The 23,666-nt window shown below is 39.0% G+C and overlaps 3 protein-coding genes across 5 annotated transcripts in view; 2 read left to right on the top strand and 1 right to left on the bottom strand.

Annotated features, from left to right (window-relative positions):
* Positions 1-2,435: 2,435 nt before the first annotated feature.
* rbp4 (retinol binding protein 4, plasma) lies at positions 2,436-4,537 on the top strand. 2 transcript variants are annotated; one of them, XM_061232885.1, is made up of 6 exons: positions 2,436-2,580; positions 2,782-2,905; positions 3,013-3,149; positions 3,284-3,390; positions 3,658-3,870; positions 4,236-4,537. In XM_061232885.1, the coding sequence occupies exons 2-6, from the start codon at positions 2,804-2,806 to the stop codon at positions 4,256-4,258; spliced, it is 582 nt and encodes a 193-aa protein (XP_061088869.1). In that variant the 5' UTR covers positions 2,436-2,580; positions 2,782-2,803; the 3' UTR covers positions 4,259-4,537. The 2 variants fall into 2 exon arrangements, with proteins under 2 accessions (XP_061088869.1, XP_061088870.1); XM_061232886.1 differs by having other exon boundaries at positions 2,464-2,580; positions 2,789-2,905.
* A 908-nt stretch (positions 4,538-5,445) lies between these two features.
* cep55l (centrosomal protein 55 like) lies at positions 5,446-11,156 on the bottom strand. The gene is made up of 9 exons (XM_061232884.1): positions 11,051-11,156; positions 10,350-10,546; positions 9,575-9,862; positions 8,688-8,753; positions 8,150-8,300; positions 7,550-7,866; positions 7,082-7,153; positions 6,775-6,900; positions 5,446-6,646 (listed from the first exon to the last, which is right to left on the bottom strand). Exons 2-9 carry the CDS (start codon positions 10,530-10,532, stop codon positions 6,419-6,421), a joined length of 1,431 nt encoding a protein of 476 aa, XP_061088868.1. The 5' UTR covers positions 10,533-10,546; positions 11,051-11,156; the 3' UTR covers positions 5,446-6,418.
* A 2,053-nt stretch (positions 11,157-13,209) lies between these two features.
* Positions 13,210-23,666, top strand: part of LOC133111898 (myoferlin-like) — a 33,148-nt gene continuing 22,691 nt past the window's right edge. For both annotated transcript variants that reach the window (XM_061222546.1, XM_061222538.1), the window contains exons 1-11: positions 13,210-13,390; positions 14,160-14,215; positions 14,520-14,611; positions 19,462-19,570; positions 20,016-20,109; positions 21,148-21,302; positions 21,532-21,660; positions 22,126-22,188; positions 22,511-22,561; positions 23,030-23,060; positions 23,147-23,262. In XM_061222546.1, coding sequence (XP_061078530.1) covers positions 13,303-13,390; positions 14,160-14,215; positions 14,520-14,611; positions 19,462-19,570; positions 20,016-20,109; positions 21,148-21,302; positions 21,532-21,660; positions 22,126-22,188; positions 22,511-22,561; positions 23,030-23,060; positions 23,147-23,262 — 984 coding nt within the window. In that variant the 5' untranslated portion in view covers positions 13,210-13,302. The remainder of the gene's footprint in view (positions 13,391-14,159; positions 14,216-14,519; positions 14,612-19,461; positions 19,571-20,015; positions 20,110-21,147; positions 21,303-21,531; positions 21,661-22,125; positions 22,189-22,510; positions 22,562-23,029; positions 23,061-23,146; positions 23,263-23,666) is intronic.

The following is a 23,666-nucleotide window of genomic DNA, read 5'->3' as shown; positions in this document are numbered from 1 at the left end:
ATCCCAGCTCTGATTATTTTGCTTTCGACAATCCAATTAAAGGCAAAGACTACTACATTCTGTAACATTTCCACCGGAAGTAATGAGTAATGTGTCTATCAGCCACCATTTTGTTCACTTTTTCAGTTCTTAGCGAACATTCTTAGCCTGTGGAGCTTCCTTCTCATCCCTCGAAAAGCAAATTATCATGTATGATATAATGGTAAACTGTCCTCTACTGAAAACACAAGAGAAGCAAGAACTAAAGCAACAGCTTTTTCCACCATTCTCAGTAACACACACTCAGGTTCCTATACAATGCCTTCATACCATGCCCTTTCACACTTTGATGTGTTGATAAAATCGGATTCTTACAGGGGTCTAGACTGTTAAGTGTTCGTGCTGTTTCAGGGGTGTTCGTGCTTAATTCAATGAAGTTAGCATAATTCATTGAATAATTCATTAAAATATTATTGTGCTATTGAACAGTACTGACTAACTGAACATTAACAGGGTAAAAATGTATCACGGTAGAGTTAAAACACTTACTTCACACACAGTGAAAACACAGTGAGACTGTGGAAGGCATTTGTGTTCAAAGAGAGGCCATTTTCCCCTGGTGGAGCCATAGAATAGAGTGAGCGGGGACAAAGAGAACTGATGGCAGAGATTTGTGTGTACTTGTAAGTCTCCAATGAGGCAAAATATTTCCTCATATGTCAAAGATCAAATGGCCTCTCCTTCTTTTAAACTTCTAAAGTATCCATTGCCTGGGGTCCATCTTTATTTTTCTGAAAATAAAAACAGCCACAATTCAAAAAAAGCATTATGAAGTTATGCCAGTTATGTTGATGTATTACCACATGAATACATTGTATTACAATAGCAAGTAAAATTAATCTGATAAAATATGAATATATTGCGGAATAGGTTACATGAAAATCATTTGAAACTAGCTTGCTATTGTTAAGGAATATATTGCGGAATAGGTTACATGAAAATCATTTGAAACTAGCTTGCTATTTTTATTAAAAGGTGGGCATGTGTCAGTAATGTGTTTTAAGCCCAGATACAACAGCCACATCTTACATAGCACAACCAATTTTGATGGGTGCCTAGGTTGTTTCACGAGCTATGAGGCACGTATCCAGGCCCTGCATATAACAACTGTAACCTGTGCTAGCCTGGACCCCCAGGCACGTTACATTCTCCAGGCAATGCATCATGACAATAATTCAATGCTCAATGTCACTTCTTCCTCATTTGGGCTGAAAAACAGGTGAACCTCTTGACTACGTATGCATGCTTTTGTACATTTAGTTGCTGCCACATGATTGGCTGATTAAATATTTGCATTAACAATCTGGCGTCCTAATAAAGTGCTCACTAAGTGTATATGTAAAAGGAATTGCATTCCATTCTACTGCATTTATTGCATATTCATTACCATTCTGGCAAGCCATAAACAGCAATGAAATCATTTGAATTATTCCACAAATTAGAGGGAATATATTTTGATTATACAGTATATAATACAAATGCTAATATGGCATTATGTTTCTCATTATGAAATATTGTTGTTGCTGAAAAACTGTCTGTTAATATTGCATGCTGAACGACTATCAAGGTCTGGCAGTTTGGTATTTAAGTAAACTAACAAAACTGTCGAAGTAATACTGAACAAACAAAAAAAAAAACCTCATGTACGAACAAAAACTAAGAAGTCAAGATTGCCAGACTGACTCAAGTCAGGACAATATACCTTCAAAAGTAGTTATTATTCCACACCACCTGCAGAAGGAGGAAAGCAGGTAAACAACACATTAATCACTTTGCCTCAAACCTGTCTCTGAGAGTAGAATGTACACTCTCAGACTTAAATATGCCTGCTTCTGCAAAGCATATTGAACATTTATTTTCTTATTGACTCAGGACCTTAATCTATAACCTCTATATGAACGTAATCGTAAACTACTACCCATAAAATCTCAATCAAAATATTTCTCAATATATGCTGATATCCCCTTCCTAGAGACTAAAATTATTTAGTAATGTTCCCATTTAATTGGTCAGTTTAAATGAAGAGAGATTTTCTGACTGTTTTTCTGTAAATTAACAGATGTCTGAAAGAGAAAGAGAGTGACTACATGAGATCTGTGTCAATATATTAACAGATGGCCTCTTGGCCAGAGTGAAAATGTGTACATGCTGAAGCTTGCTGCATTATTTGTAGTTCGAAAATTATTGGGTTCATGTGCTATCCAGGCAAAACATGTCAGGATGGTGATTTATTTAAAGAGATCCAACATGCATTATACACCAGATGTTTTCTTGGCGTAAAGCTTTAAGTCTTTCATAATCAGACCTACATGTCCAAAAAAAAAAGAATATTTTCTGATGAGCGGGGTCAAACTCGTGGTGAAGGCAGCCCACACGAGACTGGGGAGTTACATAAATGTTTACCCCTTTAAAACAGTGATGTGGAGACAAGCTCAGATATCCAGGTGGAGTTATGAAACAGAGAGCCCTTATATAAGCCAAACCTCTGGCCACAAGAGCTTTGCGAGAGACTGAACTTCTACCAAGACTGCCTCTTTCCAGGTACAATCCATCCCAAGATGCATGCTTGCAAGTGTCCTTTTCAGGACATTTAACATTTCAGATGAGCTACATTTTAAAAAAAATTTTCATTTGACAGTTTAATCACAAATCACGAGGAGATAAGGGGACGTGTGTTTGGGATGAAACGCTCATGTATTGGACACAATAAGAGTTTTTGTAAATTTTTCTGGTTTTGTTAAGTTTTCAGGTGAGAGTCTCCAGAATGTTCCGGATTTTAGCTGTCCTCTGTGCACTGGCAACATGCTGGGCGCAGGATTGCACCGTGGCCAACATCAAAGTGATGCAGAATTTTGACAGACAGAAGGTATGTAACAAAAACAATGATCTTATAGAGAAAATCATATAGATAAATGTTCAATGGTTTATTTAGTATAATATAGTTATAAATTGTGCTTTATATTAATATTCCAGTACACTGGGACATGGTATGCTGTGGCCAAAAAGGATCCATTGGGACTCTTCCTGCTTGATAACATTGTGGCTACGTTTACACTGAAAGAGCCTGGAATAATGGAAGCTTCAGCCAAGGGCAGAGTGATCATCTTGAAGTGAGTAATATGTTTTTTCCAGGCTCAAAAATAAAAGACACGGGAATCCTCCCCTTTTGCAAAGTTCTGCTGAGGTGCACTCAAATGCACTGTTGCACAGTCATTAACATCGCCTCTCGAAATCTTTCCACCAGTAACTGGGAGCTTTGTGCAAAGATGCATGCTACTTTTGAGGACACCGCAGACCCTGCAAAGTTCAAAATGAAATACTGGGGAGCTGCTGCTCATCTTCAGACTGGATGTAAGGCAAAAAGCAAACACAACTTATCTTCTTATCGTGAGCAAATTCGCTTTGTGCCGAAGCTGATTCTTTGCAATATGTCATCAGTAGCATGTATCTGGCTTGGTAGTAGGCTTACTATAATATTGCATACTATTCAGTGTCCTTAATCAGGCACATGTAAGAGGCTTAACCTATGGATAAGGACAGGTTTTGCAGATTGACGCGCTGGTGTGACAGTATTGATTGGTCAAAGGTTTTTTGGCCTTTTCCTGTGGCTCCCTGTAGATGATGACCACTGGGTCATTGACACCGACTACGAAAACTACGCCATCCACTACTCCTGCCGTCAGGTGGACACTGATGGCACCTGCCTGGACAGCTATTCCTTCATCTTCTCCCGCCACCCCGCTGGCCTGAGAATGGAGGACCAGAAGATTGTCCTCCAGAAAAAGCAGGACCTCTGCTTGTTTGGCAAATACAGGCGTGTTGCTCACAATGGTAAGAATAACTTTCTGTTAAAGTACCCTTTTCGAGTCTCGGCAATAGAAACATTTTGTCTTACTTTTGCTGTCAATCAGTACGTTTTGAGATGTTTAATTTTGTGAGGAAAGCAGAAATCCTATATCAAACATAACCTTAGTCTTAAATCCCATATGACAAAGGAGCTTTGCTCATTGACTTTGTTTATCCTAGTGTTTCAATGCATCCTGTGGAGCATTCTGTTTTATTTGGCCGAAAACGAAAGATGTCAAATGTCAAAAATCAATTTCAGTGAAAGGTTGCGGTTGTTTCTGCAGAAATTAAAGGCACGTCAAACAAACCAAAAACATGGATTCCTCTAACACATTTTTCTTGTTTCACAGGCTACTGTGATTCCACCGCCTAATTCAGCACTACCAAAGAAGAGACTTCAAGTCACAAATAAAACTCCAAATGTTTGTACAAAATGTACTTGAAATCAATAACAGTAACATATTAGAAAAAGAAATGGCTTTAGCATTACAGTAAGAACTGCCTCGTGCCTGTGCAACTGGCTAGCTGAGCTTCACCTGGAAACCAAGAAATTCTCCCAGCCATGAAACTTACTCAAAAGCAGCTTTATGTCTTTGTGTGCAATGTATTCTGGAACCACTTTGTAAAATAAAATATTGAAACGGTATGAAAATACATTGTGTTAATACTAAACAATGGCACATTTAACAGTGCGACTTAATGGTGTGGTTTCCCCACACCATTACTGAGGCAGGAGCCGAATTGGCGGGTTTTTGCAGTGTCAATGCAGCCAATGTGTTCACAAATGATTGACAGCGTGTGGTTCAGTAACTCCACCCCCTATTGGGTTCAACAGACATCTCCCTCCCATCACAATGCTTTTTAAGGCGGCGGGGTAGAATTTAGTCTTTTGAAAACAGCCAGATGACCAATCCAATCTTGATTATATTCCTTTGGCACACAGGTGTAAATACCATATACTGCATAAATAACCCCTTAATATACTAAAGAGCAATGTACCAGAATTCAGTTTTATTTATAGACTAAAAGCAAACCTGGGCATAATGTTTGAAGGAAAGGAGATTATCCATTCCGCTTGTTAACTTTTACTTAATGGACAGTTCAGGTGAGATTTTTCATACCTTTTTTATTTAATTGCTGATTCCTTTACTTGGACCACTGTATTAAAATATAGCTCCTTGACCTACCCCTCTGGAAAATGGCAGTCATCTTGGATTCTGCACTAAAGTGGGAGTTGGCAGAAGTTTCCAGAGGGGCATAGGAGTGATTGTTTTTCCAAAATGGTCAAAGTAAAAAATATATAGAAGAAAATGGTCATGGAATCCACTGAAATTAATCTACTAATAACATTCAAAACAAATACCACCAAGAAACATCTGCGGAAGCTCATCACAAGGACTAAACAGGAGAGAATCATGAGCAGAGAAGGTAATGTCATATAGCACAAAGCTGAGACTAAACCCTGAGCAGAGATGGTAATGTCCTATAGCACAAAGCTGAGACTGAACCCTGAGCAATGGTTTCAAGCATACACTTTAACAAATGCTCCTAATGCAGACCTAAGTTCCCTTCATTTTATTATTGGTTACAGTTTTTCTACAGTGTACAGGACATTTTGAACAGTACAAAGATACAAATTTCTTTACTCACAAGAAACAAGTGTACCAAAATGAAAAATGATGTCCACTACAATTTCTAGACCATTACAAAGTCAGTGACACCGAGTTCAACCTTTTAATACATTTCACCCACTGGCAGAAAATTGTTGTCCATGAACATTGCTTTACTTCACTAGATCATGTCATCAACCTTTAACACTGTACCTTTGGACAAGTTCTCAAAGACAATGTGAGACTAATTTTAAACGTATGAAAAAAATGTCCTCAGCCTTAGTTAAACCCATTGGTCAGATTCTGCCGGAAAGCCTTTCAGCACCAAGGAAACCTTGGCATCCACCACCTGGCCAATAACAGCTACCTTAATCCACTGCCTTAAATAGCATAATGCCAGGATTTAATTATACCATCTAATTCAAAATAGACATTTGGTTGGCAAATTTCAGACTTTACAAAGTGTACCAAAATGCCAAGAAGCCAATTTGAAAGGATAGAGTACACTTTTAATCTATTTTTATACCCAGACCTTATTATAATATTCTGGGCACATCTGAAAAAGTATAGAAGTGGGGAAAAATACCTTAAATATAGAATAACCCATAAGTAAAAAAAAAAAAAAGGATTTATACATATAAAAATACATTATCTCAAAGACGTTACCATTGCATGTAGAAAACACACAAAAGTCAATTTTACTGGAGCGTGCATGGCATAACATTGTCAGTAATATAAAACACAGGTCATTATAAATTTGTGAAAACAATTTAAATAAAATAAAACTGAATGGTAATAAAAGCTTTAAGGATACAAGTAAACCAGTAGATTTCCACTTCTTTGTGCACTATATAAAAAAATCTCTATAAAAACACCATAAACTGAAAAGTAAGGGGAAAATAGAGACATTGGGCTCCCTTGTTTTAATGAGACAGGCTGAGACAGACGTCAATGTGAGCCAGTAATTCCCGGTGCTGACTGGTGGGATACTTGGTTCGACATTCCGGACACTCCAGGAAACTCTCATCCAGAAGGTTTGGGATTTTAGAAGGGGACATGTGTTTCGAACACGGATCCTCAATCGACAGCTTCTCCAACTCCAGCCTGCCGAAAGAGGTGGGTTCGGAAAAGCGAGATTCCTTCTGCTGCTTCTGAGACCAGAGAGAATGGCAGAAGTGAGAATTTCCCCTCAACAGCAAATGCATTACTACTAATCCGCATTATTATGCAGGAAATATTTGTAATTCACTGTCAGTTCTGATACCTCCACTGTACTTACGGTCGACTCCAGCTTGGCGATTTGCTCCCTTGCTTTGCGAAGCTCTTTCAGCACTTTGTGTAACTGATACTGCAAACTTTGACGGTCAAGCTTTTCGTTCTCAAAGTCTTTCGCAGACATCATTATCTAAAAACAGAAAACAAGCACGTAAAAATGCATGTATCAAATACTGAATAGCTATCTGACCACAATGCATGGGTTTCAGTCAGACATTGATGGTGCTTCTGCCAATGAAAATGTAGAATTACTACAGATAGAAATACTGAGATATTCTGTCTGTAACAGACTGTGATGAACCCCTTCATACCTGCTGCTCCAGCCCTGCGATTCGACCCTCTCCTTCGTGTTGATTCAGCAGAGATTTCTGCAGATTGTTAACCTTTTCAAAAGTACAAATGAGAACCAAACAATGCCAAAGCTCACAATGTTTCATTAGATTAGCATAAATCTAAAAAACATTCCATTCAAAAAAATTATTTTCTGTGAATAAAAAAAAAGAATCATAAAAGGTAAATAACACTGCAACCAATTCTGACGCTAGATAACGTATTGCTCGGGGTCAGGGTCATTTCAAAATGTCTGTGTTTTTACCATGAGCTTCCATACCAAAGAATACACAATAGCATTAATAAAGTAAAAATATCACTAGGCAATTGGCACTGTTAAGGACTAGGGAGGGGTTAGAACACCATGTGAATTTTGGCCATGAGGTTTACACAGAATGTTAGACAGACACAGACACACAGACATACAGACACACAGACCACTGCTGTACCTGTAAAAGCAGGTCGGCAGACCTCTTGCGCTCCTCTGCTAGTCTGGTATCCATGTTTTCCAGCTCGGCCCTGAGCCTGTCGCTCCTCTGGGAGGAGGCCCTCCTCTCCTCCTCCACGCTCCTCCTGACGCTCAGCCTCTCCCCCTGCAGCTGCTCCCGGGCCTCGTCCAGCTCCCTGGCTCGGTCGTCATACCTCCTCCTCAGATCGGCCAGAACAGCCTGCCCCTGGGCCAGCTGCTCCCTCTGAGACTCCAGGTCAGTCTGGGCCTTCAGCAGGAGCTGGGCGTAGTGCTCCTGCATCTGGGTGTACTTCTCATCTGACAAAACAACATAAAACATAAAAACACAGTACTGAATGTCATTTTGGGGGAAAATACAATAATGTGAGAATTTAGTTAGATTGCAATTAGGGTGGGCATGCATGAAATTGACCTTTTCAATATAGATGGACTTTATTAAGTTAAAGGTTTCCAATAACCTGGACCTGATAGGTGTAAAATTGGCCTTTTCTGCATAAAGAATATCAGTCTCTGGACTGTGTAAGCCCCTTTAAAGCAGAGCAACAGCCACATTAAGATTCCCGGCAGTGCACTCGATTACCGTCTGAATGGCCCTCTTTGTGCTGCTGCTGGAGTGCATGGCTGGCCTGATTCAGCTGCTGCTCCAGCTCTGCTGCCCGTGCCAGCACTGCTTTCACATAGGACTCTCTCTGCTGGTCATAAACTAGCCACTGCTGGTTCTTCTCCAGAGCCTTTCCACAGGAAAGAAAACACACACACACAGAGACAGACATACAGAGAGAGAGAGAGACACACACACACACACACACACACACACATATATATATATAGACATATACACACACATAGACAGACACACATACATAGACAGACAGACAGACAGACACACACACACACACACAGAAGGACAGAGGCACACGCACACAGAGACACACACACAAACATGCACGCGCACACACACAGACAGACAGGCACACAGAATGCCACAAAATGCATAATACTTTTAATACCAGGAAACAAAATAAATCCACCATGCAGGTTCGCCATTACCCCGAACCCAATTCAGCCTGATTAAATGCTATGCAATTGAAAAAAGAAAGAGCAAATTAACTGCTTACATCACGCAGGTGTTCCTGGACTATGGCGACATCACCAGGCGGAACCTGGCCATCAGCACGCGAGCCCTGAAAGCATTCAGGTGCAGTTATCAGTAGCACACTTTCCCTCTTAGTTAAACCTAAATGCAAAATTACACCACGACATAATGCAACCAACAAAATGGAAATGTCATTTTAGGAATTTGTATTGTATAATGAGTCAATGGTCAAACAAAATGGTTATTTCAAAACAAATCAAACAGTTGACATAAGCGCCCTGTTGCACGTTCATATAAAACTAGTTTTATTTATCCTTTGAAAATCTTGACCATCAAGTTGCTACTGTTTTTTCTTTTTTTTTTCTTTACAAAGAACACAATACAAATTTTATCCCATTTACAAACTATATAAATGAGGTGGTAATTTAGGAGAATGGATCTTATTACTCAAAGGTTGTGGTTTGGGAGTCTGGGGTGCAGCTGTTGTGTCAAGGTATTGGGAATTAACTTCTTCAGTAAAAATGGCTGTATGTAAAATGGAGCCTGTAAACCACTTGTATGAGAGCGACTGTTAAATGCTAAAGTTGCATAAATATATATTAAATGCAAACATCACATGTACATACATGGTAAATGTACATGAGATGTAAATGCATATATACAGCTGGGGCATTTCATGACGCATGATCCGATCAAAGGCCGGTAAAGGGAGAGATCGCGAACAGGTCTTGTAAATTGTAAAATGCTGCCACCTGGTGTACAAGAATTACTACAGATGGAATTGAGATGGAATGGAAGGGGGCGCACCATTACTAGCCACTTGACGGAACAAATGACAGTGCCAGTAGTAAACAGTTTATATATTTTTTCATAATTATAGAAACTTAAGAAAAGGCATGAAATATGTACCTGTATACCTGGATCTTCTATTTTACCATGTCTGTTTTCCAGCTCCTGACACCTGGAAGAGATGGCGGCCAACTTGTTTTTCACGTTTCGGGTCTCCTCCGTGAGAGACTGCACCAGATTCTCTCTCCGCTCCGCTTCTTTGGTCTTTTGCTCAAGCTGAGACTGAAGCGAGGCTACGATGTCACCGCCCTTAGCCTGAAGCTGCTGTCGCAGTTTAGCTATCTCCTGGTCCTTGGTCAAGAGCTGCTGGGAGTTTCTCTCACGCAACGTCTCAAGGGAAATTATTCTCTAAAAATGACATTGGGTGGGGGGGAATAGGATACAATTAGCGCAGAATCCAATAAAATGTATTGACCAAGCAAATATAGATTTTTCAAGCAAGACTTTCAGCAATGCCATTAAATCTTAATGGAACACAAATCAAACGTGATAGCCATACACTGTCAGATGTACATGACAGCTACTGTAGTTATAGCAAAAACAGCCCCCAAATCCATTGTGAATGGATTTTCTTTTAGACCAAAATTTAGACGAATGAGTGACTAACTACTGTGGTGATTAACAAACAGACATATAATCGGTTTTTAAATCACTGAAAATAAAGTTGGGATATCAAACTATTTCAAAATTATTAGACATCTTTTCAACAATTTGGTGGGGCAGATAATCCCTCCACAATATAAGATAATTAACTTGTCAAACTGATAGAATTGAATTATTTAATATAAAAATTACTATTCATTTTAATACAGAAAAGATCAAGCTAAAACATTACCTCTAAAAGCTTGCTCTCTTCTGAAGCAGGCGCCTTTGATTTTTGATTAGACCTATCAGCCAAGGTCTTTTTCAGGAAAGCGTTTTCCTTTTTGAGTTTGTCGAGCTCTGTCTCCACCTTGGTCCCAGTGAGCTTTAGACCAAATTTGTTTACAATAGTTTCTTTTGTAGTTTTATTTGCCATATCTGGAGTGTTTCCTGAAAAGAACGGTTTGAACGCAGGCGTTGAAACAACATGCAGCTAAAGGAAGTGGAAAGGTAGCATTAAGACTGGTTGTTTTATTTCTTAACGTGACAAACTAGCTAGCTTGTCAGAACAAAGACAGTCAGCAAATACGAACTCTGATATATTCGTGCCAAGCCAAAACACCTGTTTCAGCTAGTCGAAGCCATGGCTGGCTGTCGGTTAACCCACCCAAGCTCCATTGCGTTATGATGTATTTTTCTAACTAACAAACAATCCAGCGAGCTAGCTTGATAATAAATAAAAACGTAACTTACGTGTCAGAGAAGGGTTATTTTGATAATAATGAGCGCTTCAAACAGTTTACAAAAGATTGTTTGTTGGTTTGTTTGGGGATAGCTATATCGTAAGTGTAACTTTGTAACGATCAGGTTAGCCGTTTCGAGAACAACATACACGTTACGATTTACAAGTTTTATCTTGAGAAACCAAATATCAATATGTTAAACAAAACTCACCGTTCGTTTTTTCTTTAATACCTACCTATCCTATACAGTATTACTGCACAGCAACGCTAGATAGAATCAAAGTGAAACGGCTTCTTACTTCCTTATTGAAAATAAGTTTGAATACAGCGCGTCCTACGTCATTTCCGCACACTAGATATTCTCCCGCTTCTGATTGGCGTACATGCGTCACATGGGGTATTCATATCAATCAGAGACGCGAATGCGATTCTAAATATTGCTGCATTAAAGTTAGAACCGTCCGCTCTAAGAAAGAATAGGCTATATATAAATATACATATTTATGCAAATATACACATATATTTTGTAAATGTTTATATATATATATATATATATATATATATATATATATATATATATATATATATATATATATACACTCACTGAGCACTGTATTTGGAACACATACATATACTTATTCAGCCAATCATGTGGCAGCAGTAGCCATACAATGCATATAATTATGCAGATACGGGTTAATGTTCACATCAACCCTCAGAATTAAGGAGGGTTGATGTGAACAACAACATGAATCCATGGACCCAACCTGCCTTGTGTCAATAGTCCAGGCAGGTGGCGGCGGTGTAATTGTGTTAATACCAATCATCAGTTGAATGCCACAGCCTATTTGAGTGCATCCCTTCATGGTCATAATGTGCCGTCTTCTAATGGCTACTTCCAGCATGATAATGCACCATGTCACAAAGCAACAAATCGACTCAAACTGATTTCATGTTTCATGAACATGACAATGAGTTTAGTGGCCTTCCCATTCACCGGATCTGAATACAATAGAACACCTTTCGGATGTGGTAGAATGGGAATGTGCAGCTGACACATCTGCAGAAATTGCATGATGCAATCATATCAACATGGAACAGAATCTCAAAGGAATGTTTTCAACATTTTGTGGAATCCCTGCCACAAAGAATTCCGGCTGTTTTGCGCAAAGGGAGGTTCTACCCAGTATTAAAGTGCTCAGTGAGAGTATAATGCAATATACAATTGGTATAAAATTATATATTTTGTACATATTTTTCAATTGTGCGTACAGTGAACTGCACTTGTGCATAGCATGCACTGCTGCAATATCGAGGTACAATATGTATTTTTAAATCATGCTATTGCATCTTTGCTACTTCCAACCCCTTTCATTTATATTATATACAGTGCATTCGGAAAGTATTCACAGCGCTTCACTTTTCCCACATTTTGTTATGTTACAGCCTTATTCCAAAATTGAATAAATTCTTTTTTTCCCTCAAAATTCTACACACAACACCCCATAATGACAACATGAAAGACGTTTTTTTGAAATTTTTGCAAATTTATTAAAAATAGAAATGGCATCACAAATGGCATCATGGCAAAGGATGTGAATACTTATGTACATGTGATTTCTTAGTTTTTTATTTTTAAAAATTTCAAAGACTTCTTTCATGTTGTCATTATGGGGTGTTGTGTGTAGAATTTTGCGGGAAAAAAAGAATGTATTCCATTTTGGAATAAGGCTGTAACATAACAAAATGTGGGAAAAGTGAAGCGCTGTGAATACTTTCCGGATGCACTGTAATTAGTAAACGGTTTGTTTAAATCGAGCTACGCAACGCTTCCTTTCGCCTTTCCTTCAGAAAGATGAGATGTTGTAGCCTACGCCTTCTTTCTTTCAGAAATTCACATTTTATTTTATTTTTTTCGCTGTGCTGCTCAGAGCAATCATAACAAAACCATCCAAATATCTTAACATTAACGTGAGTCCTTATGATTATGTCAGTATTTTGTAATCTACATACCGTCACCACGTTTAGTCTATATTCTGTTCAAGTAACAGTGCACGCTTTTTACACTGTTTTGCTGGTTGCCAGTAGATGGAGTCAGCGTTTAAGTTAGGTGGTTTCTGAGATGAAGTTTTATCCATTGAAATAGCTAACAAAAAACAGGGCTTTAACACCGCACATATTGTAACTCGAATGATTTGAATTAATAACAGATTAAAGTACAGTACTTTTTATATTTCAAACAGATTGCTGATTGTGTTGCATTTGTAGCCTAATAGCCTAGTCTACACAGGGTGCTGGCCAATCCCAGTGATGTCTACTCCCTCTTTTCGTTTCCCCCAAATTACACACTGGCATTTCCTATGTTGGTATTCCACGAACAGCAAGTGATGAGACGACGGTGGTGAACCATGCTGCGATTTATCATCTGACAGTAATAATTGATTGCAGAACTTTTGTATCACAATGTTGCGCGTTGTTGTGGAATCTGCCAAAGATCTTCCAAAAAAGACACTTGGAAGTCCTGACCCCGTAACATCGATTATTTTTAAAGGTGAGTTAAACCGGTTGTAGCCTCGTTACAGTTAGGAAATTGGGCTAGTCTAGTTAATATTTACTGTACACGGTGGCAGTTTGACGTGCTTCATTAACTTTTTCCATTCCTAAATGCACCTTAAATGTATCGAATGCGCTTTTATTTGATAGACTACTGCCTTCTTGACCAGGGCTCCGTTGATAAGGGGATTTCATATCGCAATGGGACTTGAAAAATAAATACATTAAAATAGCGTTAACACAGTTGAACAGGGCAATACAGTCCTTGTATGAAACTGAAAATTCCAGTGGAATTCCAATGGATTAAAGTGGAATCGTAACTTGAAGAGAAAATGGCTTGATTATACTGACATTCAGATTGTATTTGGGATAAGACTGTATTTATTTCGGCATCATCTTTTATTCAGAGTTAACAGACAAGGATAGTAGTGAACTAAATCTGTAGGCCTGTGGGGCTTTAGTGCAAGTCCATTCCCTCAATGGGAAAACTGAAAATACAAGGTGAAACAACTGACTCTGTTTCTCCTTTCTTATAAATAAATATAATAAAAATAGTTTTTTTTCCTCACTGTAACTCTGGATTTAAATTTTTCAGCAACACAAAGGTGAATGCATGATGCACACAGCTCTATTTATCATTGATAAATCATTTGCTATTGGGATTCACTCTACGCTTCTTGGTGTAACTGTGCATGCTTAGTAATACATTTCTGTACACACAGTGTATGGCACTGCATAATGACACTAAATTTTCTTGTGTTTTACAGGTGAAAAGTTAAAGACAAAATCAATTGACAGTGAGTTAAATCCAGTTTGGAATGAAGTAAGTTTTGTAATGATATTTCACTCTATACTGCATGTGAATAATCATGTTTGGACAAAACTGGTCAGTGGGAAATTTGATCGCTGGAAATTGTTTAAATAAATTGAAGTAATGTCAAATATGAAACACATCAGCAGCTGCTCTGTAAATATTGTATTGTTTTGTTTTGTTTGTTGAAGGTGGATTACTAGTTCACTCCACCTTGATGTTCTATTTGAGAGAAACTGCTCCATGAACTGGCCATGAGGGTGTCTGTGCATTTTAACCTGCATAATTTTCTCTTTTCTTTTTTTGCTGACTGTAGGTCCTAGAGTTTGATTTGAAGGGATCGTCCTTGGATTCTTCCTCATTCATTGATGTTATAGTGAAAGACTATGAAACCATTGGAAAAGACAGGTTTGCACTACTCTTTAATGTCTTATCCTTCCCTGCCTATTGGAGTATCTTAGGGTCGCAAAAGAAAACCAAACATTGGACAAAAATAATCCAAAACAATCCAAAACAGATTCATTATTCCTTTCTAAAAGAGACATTCATCCTAATTCAGAATACTGCTGAATAGTCATTATCTCTCAATCTCTCTGTGGAATAGCACCTTGCTTGGCTCATAGCTTCCTGGATATGCTGTATTTGTGCTTGTTTTCTCGTCGGCAACACCCCTTGCAACATTGTGTTATTGTACTCCCACACTGAAGGATTATGGTAGTCAACCAGGCATTTCGGCAATGCAAGGTTGGCTATGCATCACATGAGAACAGAATGTCTCTTCAGAACATCATCTGTGTTAAATTTAAAGCATTATTATACATTCACCCCCATGCATTTAGATGAAGTACACCACAGCATTTTAGAAAGAACTAATTAATAAAGGAGCACACTACAGATAGTGAAGGTGTGTCTGCAGATCTTATTGTCCCCTCCTGCACCTTACACACCTGTGGACTGTGTTGGGACTTGCTCTGTTATGGTATGCATGGGAAGCCAAGCAGGAAGGGGGTGAATATAATAGTGATCCATTTCTTTTTGAAGAAAAGCAGAGCACCCGTTGATTGAGTAAAACTGTGAACTAGGACTGTTTTTAATCCAGTGAACCCAAAAGGGTTAGTTTTATTCAGCATATGCTGTCATTTCAACTGAAGGCCTCAACTTTTTAAATTTTTGAAATCTAAGCGAATCCACTCCCGATGAAGATGTTTACAGAAAACTCATAATCAGCCATTTCTGTTTACTTGTCTCAGTTTGCCCTTGAAGACATTTCCTGTTCCCAAGGACAGACATGACTAATAACTTTCAGCACACTGCTGCTACATTCTATGAGTAGTAAAGTATACAAAATATAATCTGTAATATGGCAAGTATATTATCACAAATGTGTGGTGTTTTTGATGCTTATGGAGGTGTTTGAAATGAATGTTAATTTTCATATGTATGGTAAGTTTCATAGCTAGATATAATGACAAAAACACATTTATACAATCATCTGAAATGTTCTTTTTGAAAAAAAGTCATTTTGCTTTGGTCCCACATGAAGATATACATATGCTATATGGTATGGTGTAGATTTTAAAACAAATTTGGGGTGTCTAATGTTCCTCAATCACCAATGTGAAATGTTTAAATTGTTGCCACTCAATCAGTCTTTTCATAGTTTTTGCTATTGTTGATCATTCTCCAGGCTTTTGCTCTTGTATTTGGGGAATACACAATTAATCTTATGTTCAAAATGACTGAAAGGGATTCAGCAATCTCTGCTCGGTTAACACAAAGACTGCGGCCCTGTACAGTAAAGATTTCCACTGAGTAACAGGCCACATATGGCCACATTGGGGTAGGAGTGAAATTGCAGGCTCCCACGTATTTTCCACAGTCTCTGGATAATTTGTAACCAAGCAACACAAGCAAAGCACAGTTTTAGGAGGGCTTTTGGGGCCATGCTTGAAAGAAAATATTCTGTCATTTCTACGTGTGATTCATTAATTAGAGGATTGTCTCCTACATAGTCTAGAATCAACTGTAAGTCACTCTGGATAAGAGTGTCTGCCAAATGCCAGTAATGTAATGTAATTATTTATCCAAAGATTGCTGGAACTTTTCTGTTTTCTGAAACTTTTCTGAAAGAGGATCAGATCATCTAATGCACTTAGTTGTACGTTGCTCTGGATAAGAGCATCTGCCAAATGCTTATAATGTAATGTAAAAATGTAATGGCTAGCACTGCAATCAGCAACCTTACTGCTGGAGTTTTATCATCTTATCTCTGCCCAACAATTTACCGGGACTAGCAACAAGAAACCCAGTTACGAGTGCATAACTCACTGGACCCTCCTACTCGGCCAAAAATCTCTTTGTAAAATCTCTCACAAGCGAACATATTCTTTATATAATTGAAACAATAGTCAAGGTTTTTTAGAACTTGGTACTTGTGCCTAACATTTAAACTGACAATGATAATATGAGAATATGTCTCGGGACTACTTGAATTGCTTAATATTTACTCAGTCTCATTCCAATTGAATGTTGTCATCTGCAAGATAATCTCTGGAGGTGTTTTAACTTGGACTCAGAAGTGCACAGTTTTGCAAGATGTACTTACGTATCTAGTAAAAGAATCTTGTTTTTTTTTTCACGTGTTGCATGTCATTTTACTCTAGGGCTTTAGGGTTTAGAGATTGCAACCAATTTACTCAGGAAAAAATAGCTAATTATTTCAATAGAGGGCAGCGATAGATGGTGTGGGAGAGCATTATGTTAGGTGACATAGATTTAAGATTCTAAGATTATGTGACTACTATTAACCATAAAGCATGGGGGTGAGTGGCTACGGCTCTTAGCATAACTTTGGGTCCCTGTGAGCCTCATCCATGAGCAGAGGCCAGTGGGTACAATTTTTAGTTTGTTCATGGGAATTCCTTTCTCATACCCCTGTAAAACCACTTCTGTTCTCTCCCATCTCTCCCTTTCCCTATGTTCGTCACACTGCGCACTTAAGCTGATCAATCCCCTTGAACTCCATTGTCCTTTAAAATTCCATTGTGTGGTCACATTTGTTCCACATGCTTACCCTGCAATTCTATGTATCCCAAAGATGAGGGGTAATGAAATATTGGTGACACAAATATGAGAACATTTCCCCCATTTCTTCTCAATTTGTAATGGATTGTTATGCCTCTTCAGTTGCTTTTGTGCGGACTCATGAACCTGACCCTTTAATGTCAAGGCTACATGATCCAGCCTGTATTTGTGAGTGAGTGCCTTTGCTGAGTTGGTCACTTGGATTATTGTTAATTTGAGTCTGCCTGTAACTGAACCACATTATGCTATATGTCCGTAAAATGAGAACTCAAGCGTTTGTCTTAAACACAAACAGGTATGGCTGCTAACTCCTGACAGGATTGAAGAGATCAGTATTAAACAGTTAAATGATTTGAGGACAGTGACAGAACAATGTAGCTCTTGAGCAAGAGCAATTTAGATGCTGTTAGAAGGTTAATAACAGAGCAAATGATAATAGCCTTTCCCTAATACTATGTCATTGAAGGGGGAGGAAAAGGGATCAATAAAACAGTGTATTTTAATTGCCGACATTAAAAATAAATCAAGCATTCTTTTTAAGGTGCATATTTAGCATGCCATTTCACAAGATTAAAATAAAAAATAAAATAAACATGTATCAAGGAAATACCATTTTTTATTTGTCAATATAGATGGTCTTTCTTATAATAATAATAAAGAGAATTTGACAACCATGTCTATCTTGGAGAGCACAGAAATGTATGATAATTAACAAAATATTGTGATAAATTCCTAAAACCGTGACAGAATGAAGTATGCTATTACAATCAGTGCTGTTGTCCACTGCCAAATCTCTTCCACTTTTCAATAGCAGTGATTTGCACATGGGTTGCTTGCAGAGGTCTGTTCCTGAGAGAGGGCACTAACATATTTCACTTGTCAATAGTTATCAATGGCAGAATTGGGATCTATACATACATAACTATTGCTTTATTGTGTAAATGATACCTCACTGAGGTATAAATCTTGTGTAAATTTGGGAGGCTCCGGCTCAGACAGAAAGTCAGAAGGCAGGGTTATTTGCTCTGGGCTGGCCAGGGGGCCGCAGGCGTGGTGAAAGTGAGTCATGGTTTTAAACCCTGGGGCCTGAAGTGAACTTAATGTAGCCCTCCTGGTTACATTTCCCTGTCAGGGATTTCACATTGCTACTGTCTCTGACTGTTTTCTGTGGACAGCAGGTGGAATAAGGGGTGGTTTGGTTTAGCCTGTAAGATCGTGTTTTGTGTTGATGACATGGCAGATGGATCTTGCTGGGTGCGGTGTTTACGCTGGGAGGTTTCCCATGTTCCTGTTACAACAGTGATGTCACAATGCACACAGAGGGATTCTGGGAGTCGCTCTCACAGCTCAACCCTCCAGTTTTACTTCAAGTTTATTCTGCCGTGCTCCGCCTTGCCTGGGGTGGAGTATAATTATTCCCATGCTTGTTTTTTTAAAGACCCAAAGTCAGCCAACATTCAGATAATTCCCTCGGTTGCCTGTCCGTTTCCTTGTTCCTGAAGGAGGGGTGTGGCTATTCTGCATCAGAAAAGAATTGCATGGCATGGTAACAGGTTGAAATAATTCAGTGGTTATACATAAGCAAAAAAACATGATGCTCAGTTAGATAACAAAAATAAAGAATGGAACACAGTTATCAGGGGGAACAAGGACCATCTGTAATTTATTTCACTGCCATTATACAGCAAGTGTGAAATCAAATCTACCGAATTGGAGACAGAAATGAACACTAAAGAATTCATTTATTGTTGTATAAATGAAATAAAAAACACAAGCTGGTATACTAACTTCCCTATTTCCCTACTTGCCTCCATATTTGGAATTTACTGGAGAGGGTTGAATCATTGCACTCGGGTTATTTCCTCATTGAGTAATTTCATTTATTTTTGGTTGACTGGTGCTGTAGTATTAGCACAGTAGATGTAGTTGTTGCCATGACTCCCACCCATTTCTATAAAATTTGCAGACAATGATTTTTCTCCCCTCACTATAAGTTTGCAGTCATTTTGTTCAGGGGAATATATGGTCCTGTATGAATGTACACTGATTTGCAGTCTATGTTAAAGTCCGTTAATGATTTCATGAAAGCTTTTGATATTGCAAACAAATAAAGTGATAAACTGAAAATCTTGATCACCATAAAATACATTTGTCATTGTGTCATTGTTTCATAGGTTCATTGGCTCTGCAAAAGTCTATCTTAAAGAGCTGGCAAGTGGCCAGTTGAAGTCCATCCCTTCAAAGAATTTGCCTCTTCTGAATGAAAAAAGTGAAAATATCGGAGTAAGTGCATATCTGTTTATCCTATTTAGTCTTTATTTTGCATCAAACTGTATATTCACTATTGCATAAAAGACTTCAGATTGATGCTTGGATTGAATCCCATGCCATTAACTTTGACTAACAAAAATGTAATGCTATATTTGTACAGTATATATACTTGTAAATCAAAGTTAAGGACACATGTTGATTGAATACAGACAAAAGTAATGAGAAAAGATTAAATACTGGCCCTGCATAATAATAACTGTTTTTACCAAACCAAACTGGTTAAAATGGAAATGACCATGGTTCTTTATTTTCCATATTATCAGGGTGCTGTGAAATAAAAAGTTTTCATAACATAACATAACATAACATAACATAACATAACATAACATAACATGTGAATATGATTTGCTTGGATTTGACTGAATAACTGACTAAGCTCACACTTAATGACTGCTAGGCTTCCATCAGTTTGGTGATTGGATATGAGCCTCCAGCGGGAGCCCTGCCTGATCCAAACAGCCAACCAGAAGGGGACACTGCAGATGGAGGAGGTACTGTGAGCCTGGGGGTGGGGAGTGGCTTTCTCTTTTTTTGTGTTTTGGAAATTACAATATTTCTTCACTGGCAGGGCATGATTGCAGAGGGTATTTTGATAGGATTATTTCATACAGTATGTCATCATGCAGTATTCAATTAATGTTGTTAAGGGCAGGGTATTGGAGGTATGGTTGAAGAGATGTAGGGCTTAAGCTGAATGACCTCCTTGTTAGCCTTTCATATTGTATCCTTTTTTTACTGTTGATCCAATGTACCCGGTGATCCAGTGAGTATAAAATCAGTGCAGGCGAGATGCGAGCCAGACAGAGGCTGCTGTGTAATGGATTTGGGGTTCTCAAGTTCCAGAGGCATCTTTCGCATTACAGGAGCAAGGTTACCTACTCCTGCCCTAACAATAGGAAGGACTGTTGTCTAGTTTTGCATATACAGGGAAGAAAACTGACCTGACTTCCTCTTGCTCGGTGGTTTTGATATCATGGACATTTGTTTTTTTGCTGCGCCTGGTTATATGTATTCACTTGTAGTAACATGTAGCAGCCTGTTATGCAAGTTTCTTAGGTAGTACAGTTGCAGAATGATGAAGCAGAAAAAGAAAAAACAGCCCAGACTTATCCAGTTTTGATCCTGACCTTAAAAATCCAGCCAAATAGTGTATATCTGTATATCTCACACGATTAACAGAAAGAATACATTACAATACCAGGGATCTGTTAGAGCTCTTATACAGCAAACAGTATGATTCAGTTGTATAGGCACTTAACGCTTATTAAATTGACTATACTTGTACATGATTACTTAACTGACCGGGACTCATTTCCTCATGACAACTTAACATTTTATGAGTAGAAAGGCATAGTCATTCCTGGCAATAAGCAGCAGTCTGTAAAACAGGGTCAGTACTGTGTCCATGTGACAATAGAGCGTATCTGCAGCTTGCTAGAACATTCACTGCCCTGTGCTGGTCGACCAGTTGTCACATGGTATACGGAGGTGGAGCGTGAGCTTTTGGGTGTGTCCCGTTTCTGCTGGAGGTGGAGGTGATGAGGAGGAGGGAGACGCAGCTGACGGGGGCCAGATGGGGGGAGCGTCCTCTCCTGGCCAGCCTGGTGACCCAAACCAGAGGGTCATGCGGAGGACACGGGCTAGGAAAAGACACAAACTAGCGAACAAACCTCAGGATTTCCAGGTACTCTGTCCCACAGGCTGGGCACTTGCACAAAGCCTTTATTTACAGTTGTTGATTTACCAGATACGTCAAACACAATATGAACATATTTGCATCAGGCTGCTACCAGTCAAATCATTGTGTTTGATCAATGCTGATATCTTTAGCCTAATGATAAATATGCAGCTTTAGAATTTTATGTTTGGAACATGGTACTTGCGGGTAACAGCCTCTTACTCCTGTCCGTCAGATTCGTGTTCGGGTTATCGAAGGTCGACAGTTGCCTGGAAACAATATCAAGCCTGTCGTCAAGGTTAACATCAGTGAAGAGACGCATCGAACGAGGATAAAGAAAGGAAACAATCCCTATTTTGATGAGGTAACAGGCAACTGTGGGAATTTGACTGCACATGTATACTTTTTTACTTTACTTGGTTGTTTTTATATTAAGCTTGGGTCATCAGTGAATAGCAAGTGGGATTGTATGTTGGTAACCCACCATTACCATCCAAGGTTTTACATGCTCAGAGGCTCTGTACAAAGGCCCGTGGTGAACTATTTGTCCTGCTAATCTGCTGTTTTCTGATTTCATTTTCCTGCTGTCTGGGTATGTACGGTATGCTTTCTGTTCAGTAAGTTCCTAATTTCCTTCTCAAGCAGTGGCCTACCTGAGAAATAATGCTGTAGACTTCATATTCTTTGCATTCTTTAAGCCTATATTCCACCACATACTGTGTGTTAAACAACTTGTGTGTGTATGTTAATTTATAAAATAATCCGCAATTGATATGTTCCATTTGGTTTTAAATAATGGTTATATGACTTTTTATTTCTTTTTTGGCAGATTTTCTTTTACAACATCAACATGTTGCCCTCAGAGTTGTTTGATGAATATATCGTCATACGGGTAAGTCCAGTCTCTAAGCTATCAGTCTTTGCTTCCCTCTTGGATATTGCTGTAACTTTGTGCTTGAAAGGATGAACTTTATTGTAACATTGCATACTGTGATAATAATCAAAAATTATAATAGAATGTGGGCATATAGACCCTGTGTAAAATGTAAACTTGAGAGAGAGCACTGTCAAGCTGAATTAGCTTCTTAAAAATGGGAAGGCTACTCACACACCCAGGGTGGAAGTTTGAAAATGTGTAAACTGTGATGGTGTGCATCATGGGTCCATCCTTGGAGCATTATCTTTAGCAGCAGTGTTTGCCTCCCACTCTGCAGGTGTATGACTCCTCCTGTCTGAGGGCGGACAGCCTGATGGGGGAGTTTAAGGTATTCCTTCTTCCATTTTTCATACCTCCCCTCATTCTGAATCTCTGCAGCTGATTCCCGTGCCAGAGCATGAGTATATAGGCACTCATAGCCTTTTATGACCTTTTATGGAATTTGGACTGCGGCTGTATAATATATTGAGTTAGACATGTTATTACATACTAGGATGTTTCATATTATTAAGCATTAATAAACTTTGCTTCTTTAAAAAAAAAAAAAAATGTCACCACTCCCTTTTCCCTAATGAATGCAGATGTAACCATGTAGGCATGTAGGCAAATGCCCCCCACCCCACCTGTCAAATATTTCACTGTCACTATATTTCACTATCATTTCTCAACATTTCTTGTGCACCTGCAAGAAAAATCCTGACCCGACAAAGTGAATAATAACACTTGAGTTTATAATGACACGTATTTTTGGACAATTGAATCATTCACACTGTGTACCTCTGCTCTCTCTCTATAGCTGGACATTGGATATGTCTATGATGAGCCAGGTAGGCCTGTGTCCGTACCCTTGTTTGGAGAAATCGGGGTAAATTCTCCTTTATGATATTTAGCGACTGCCTGCCCTCCTCCCCAGCTCACGCCATCATGAGGAAGTGGCTCCTGCTGAATGACCCGGACGACTCCAGCTCTGGGGCTAAGGGCTATCTCAAAGTCAGCCTGTTCGTCGTCGGAACAGGAGACGAGCCCCCGGTAATGCTCTCCTTCTTCACAAACTCACTCTAACTACAGGCCCAACACTACCATTAAGTATCTAAAAAAAGAAATACTGACAAAACATGTACAATGTGCAATAATGATTTCCTGCCGTGGACCAGGGAATTCCCTGGTCCTGCCAGATCCGAGTCTGACCGACACATGAGAGAGCGGCATAATTGAGCCACCGCTCTGAGGGTGGGGGGAGGTGCTCTTTGGGGAGGTCCCCTGCATACGGGCGCCCCTGTTTGCCCCGGAATCATGGTCCTGGGCACGATACGATGCGGCTTGTTGATCTCTTTTTCCAACCGCCGCGGGGCAGGGTTGTAGCAGTGTACCAAATTGATCGAAAATGGGAATTTTTTTTAAACAAATGTATAAAAAAAAGGATTAGGGCTAGT

This window comes from Conger conger, chromosome 2 (assembly GCF_963514075.1).
Source record: "Conger conger chromosome 2, fConCon1.1, whole genome shotgun sequence".
In the NCBI taxonomy this organism is placed as follows: Eukaryota; Metazoa; Chordata; class Actinopteri; order Anguilliformes; family Congridae; genus Conger; species Conger conger.
This window is presented reverse-complemented; position numbering and strand designations above follow the sequence as displayed.

Bases quoted from the DNA above. Each gene is read 5' to 3' on its own strand.
- rbp4 (XM_061232885.1), top strand. From the start codon at position 2,804: ATGTTCCGGATTTTAGCTGTCCTCTGTGCACTGGCAACATGCTGGGCG. The intron at 3,150-3,283 runs GTGAGTAATATG...TCTTTCCACCAG, and splicing joins GGCAGAGTGATCATCTTGAA to TAACTGGGAGCTTTGTGCAA. The intron at 3,871-4,235 runs GTAAGAATAACT...CTTGTTTCACAG, and splicing joins CAGGCGTGTTGCTCACAATG to GCTACTGTGATTCCACCGCC.
- cep55l (XM_061232884.1), bottom strand. From the start codon at position 10,532: ATGGCAAATAAAACTACAAAAGAAACTATTGTAAACAAATTTGGTCTA. The intron at 9,863-10,349 runs GTAATGTTTTAG...TGTCATTTTTAG, and splicing joins AAGAGAGCAAGCTTTTAGAG to AGAATAATTTCCCTTGAGAC. The intron at 8,754-9,574 runs GTACATATTTCA...GAATGCTTTCAG, and splicing joins TAGAAGATCCAGGTATACAG to GGCTCGCGTGCTGATGGCCA.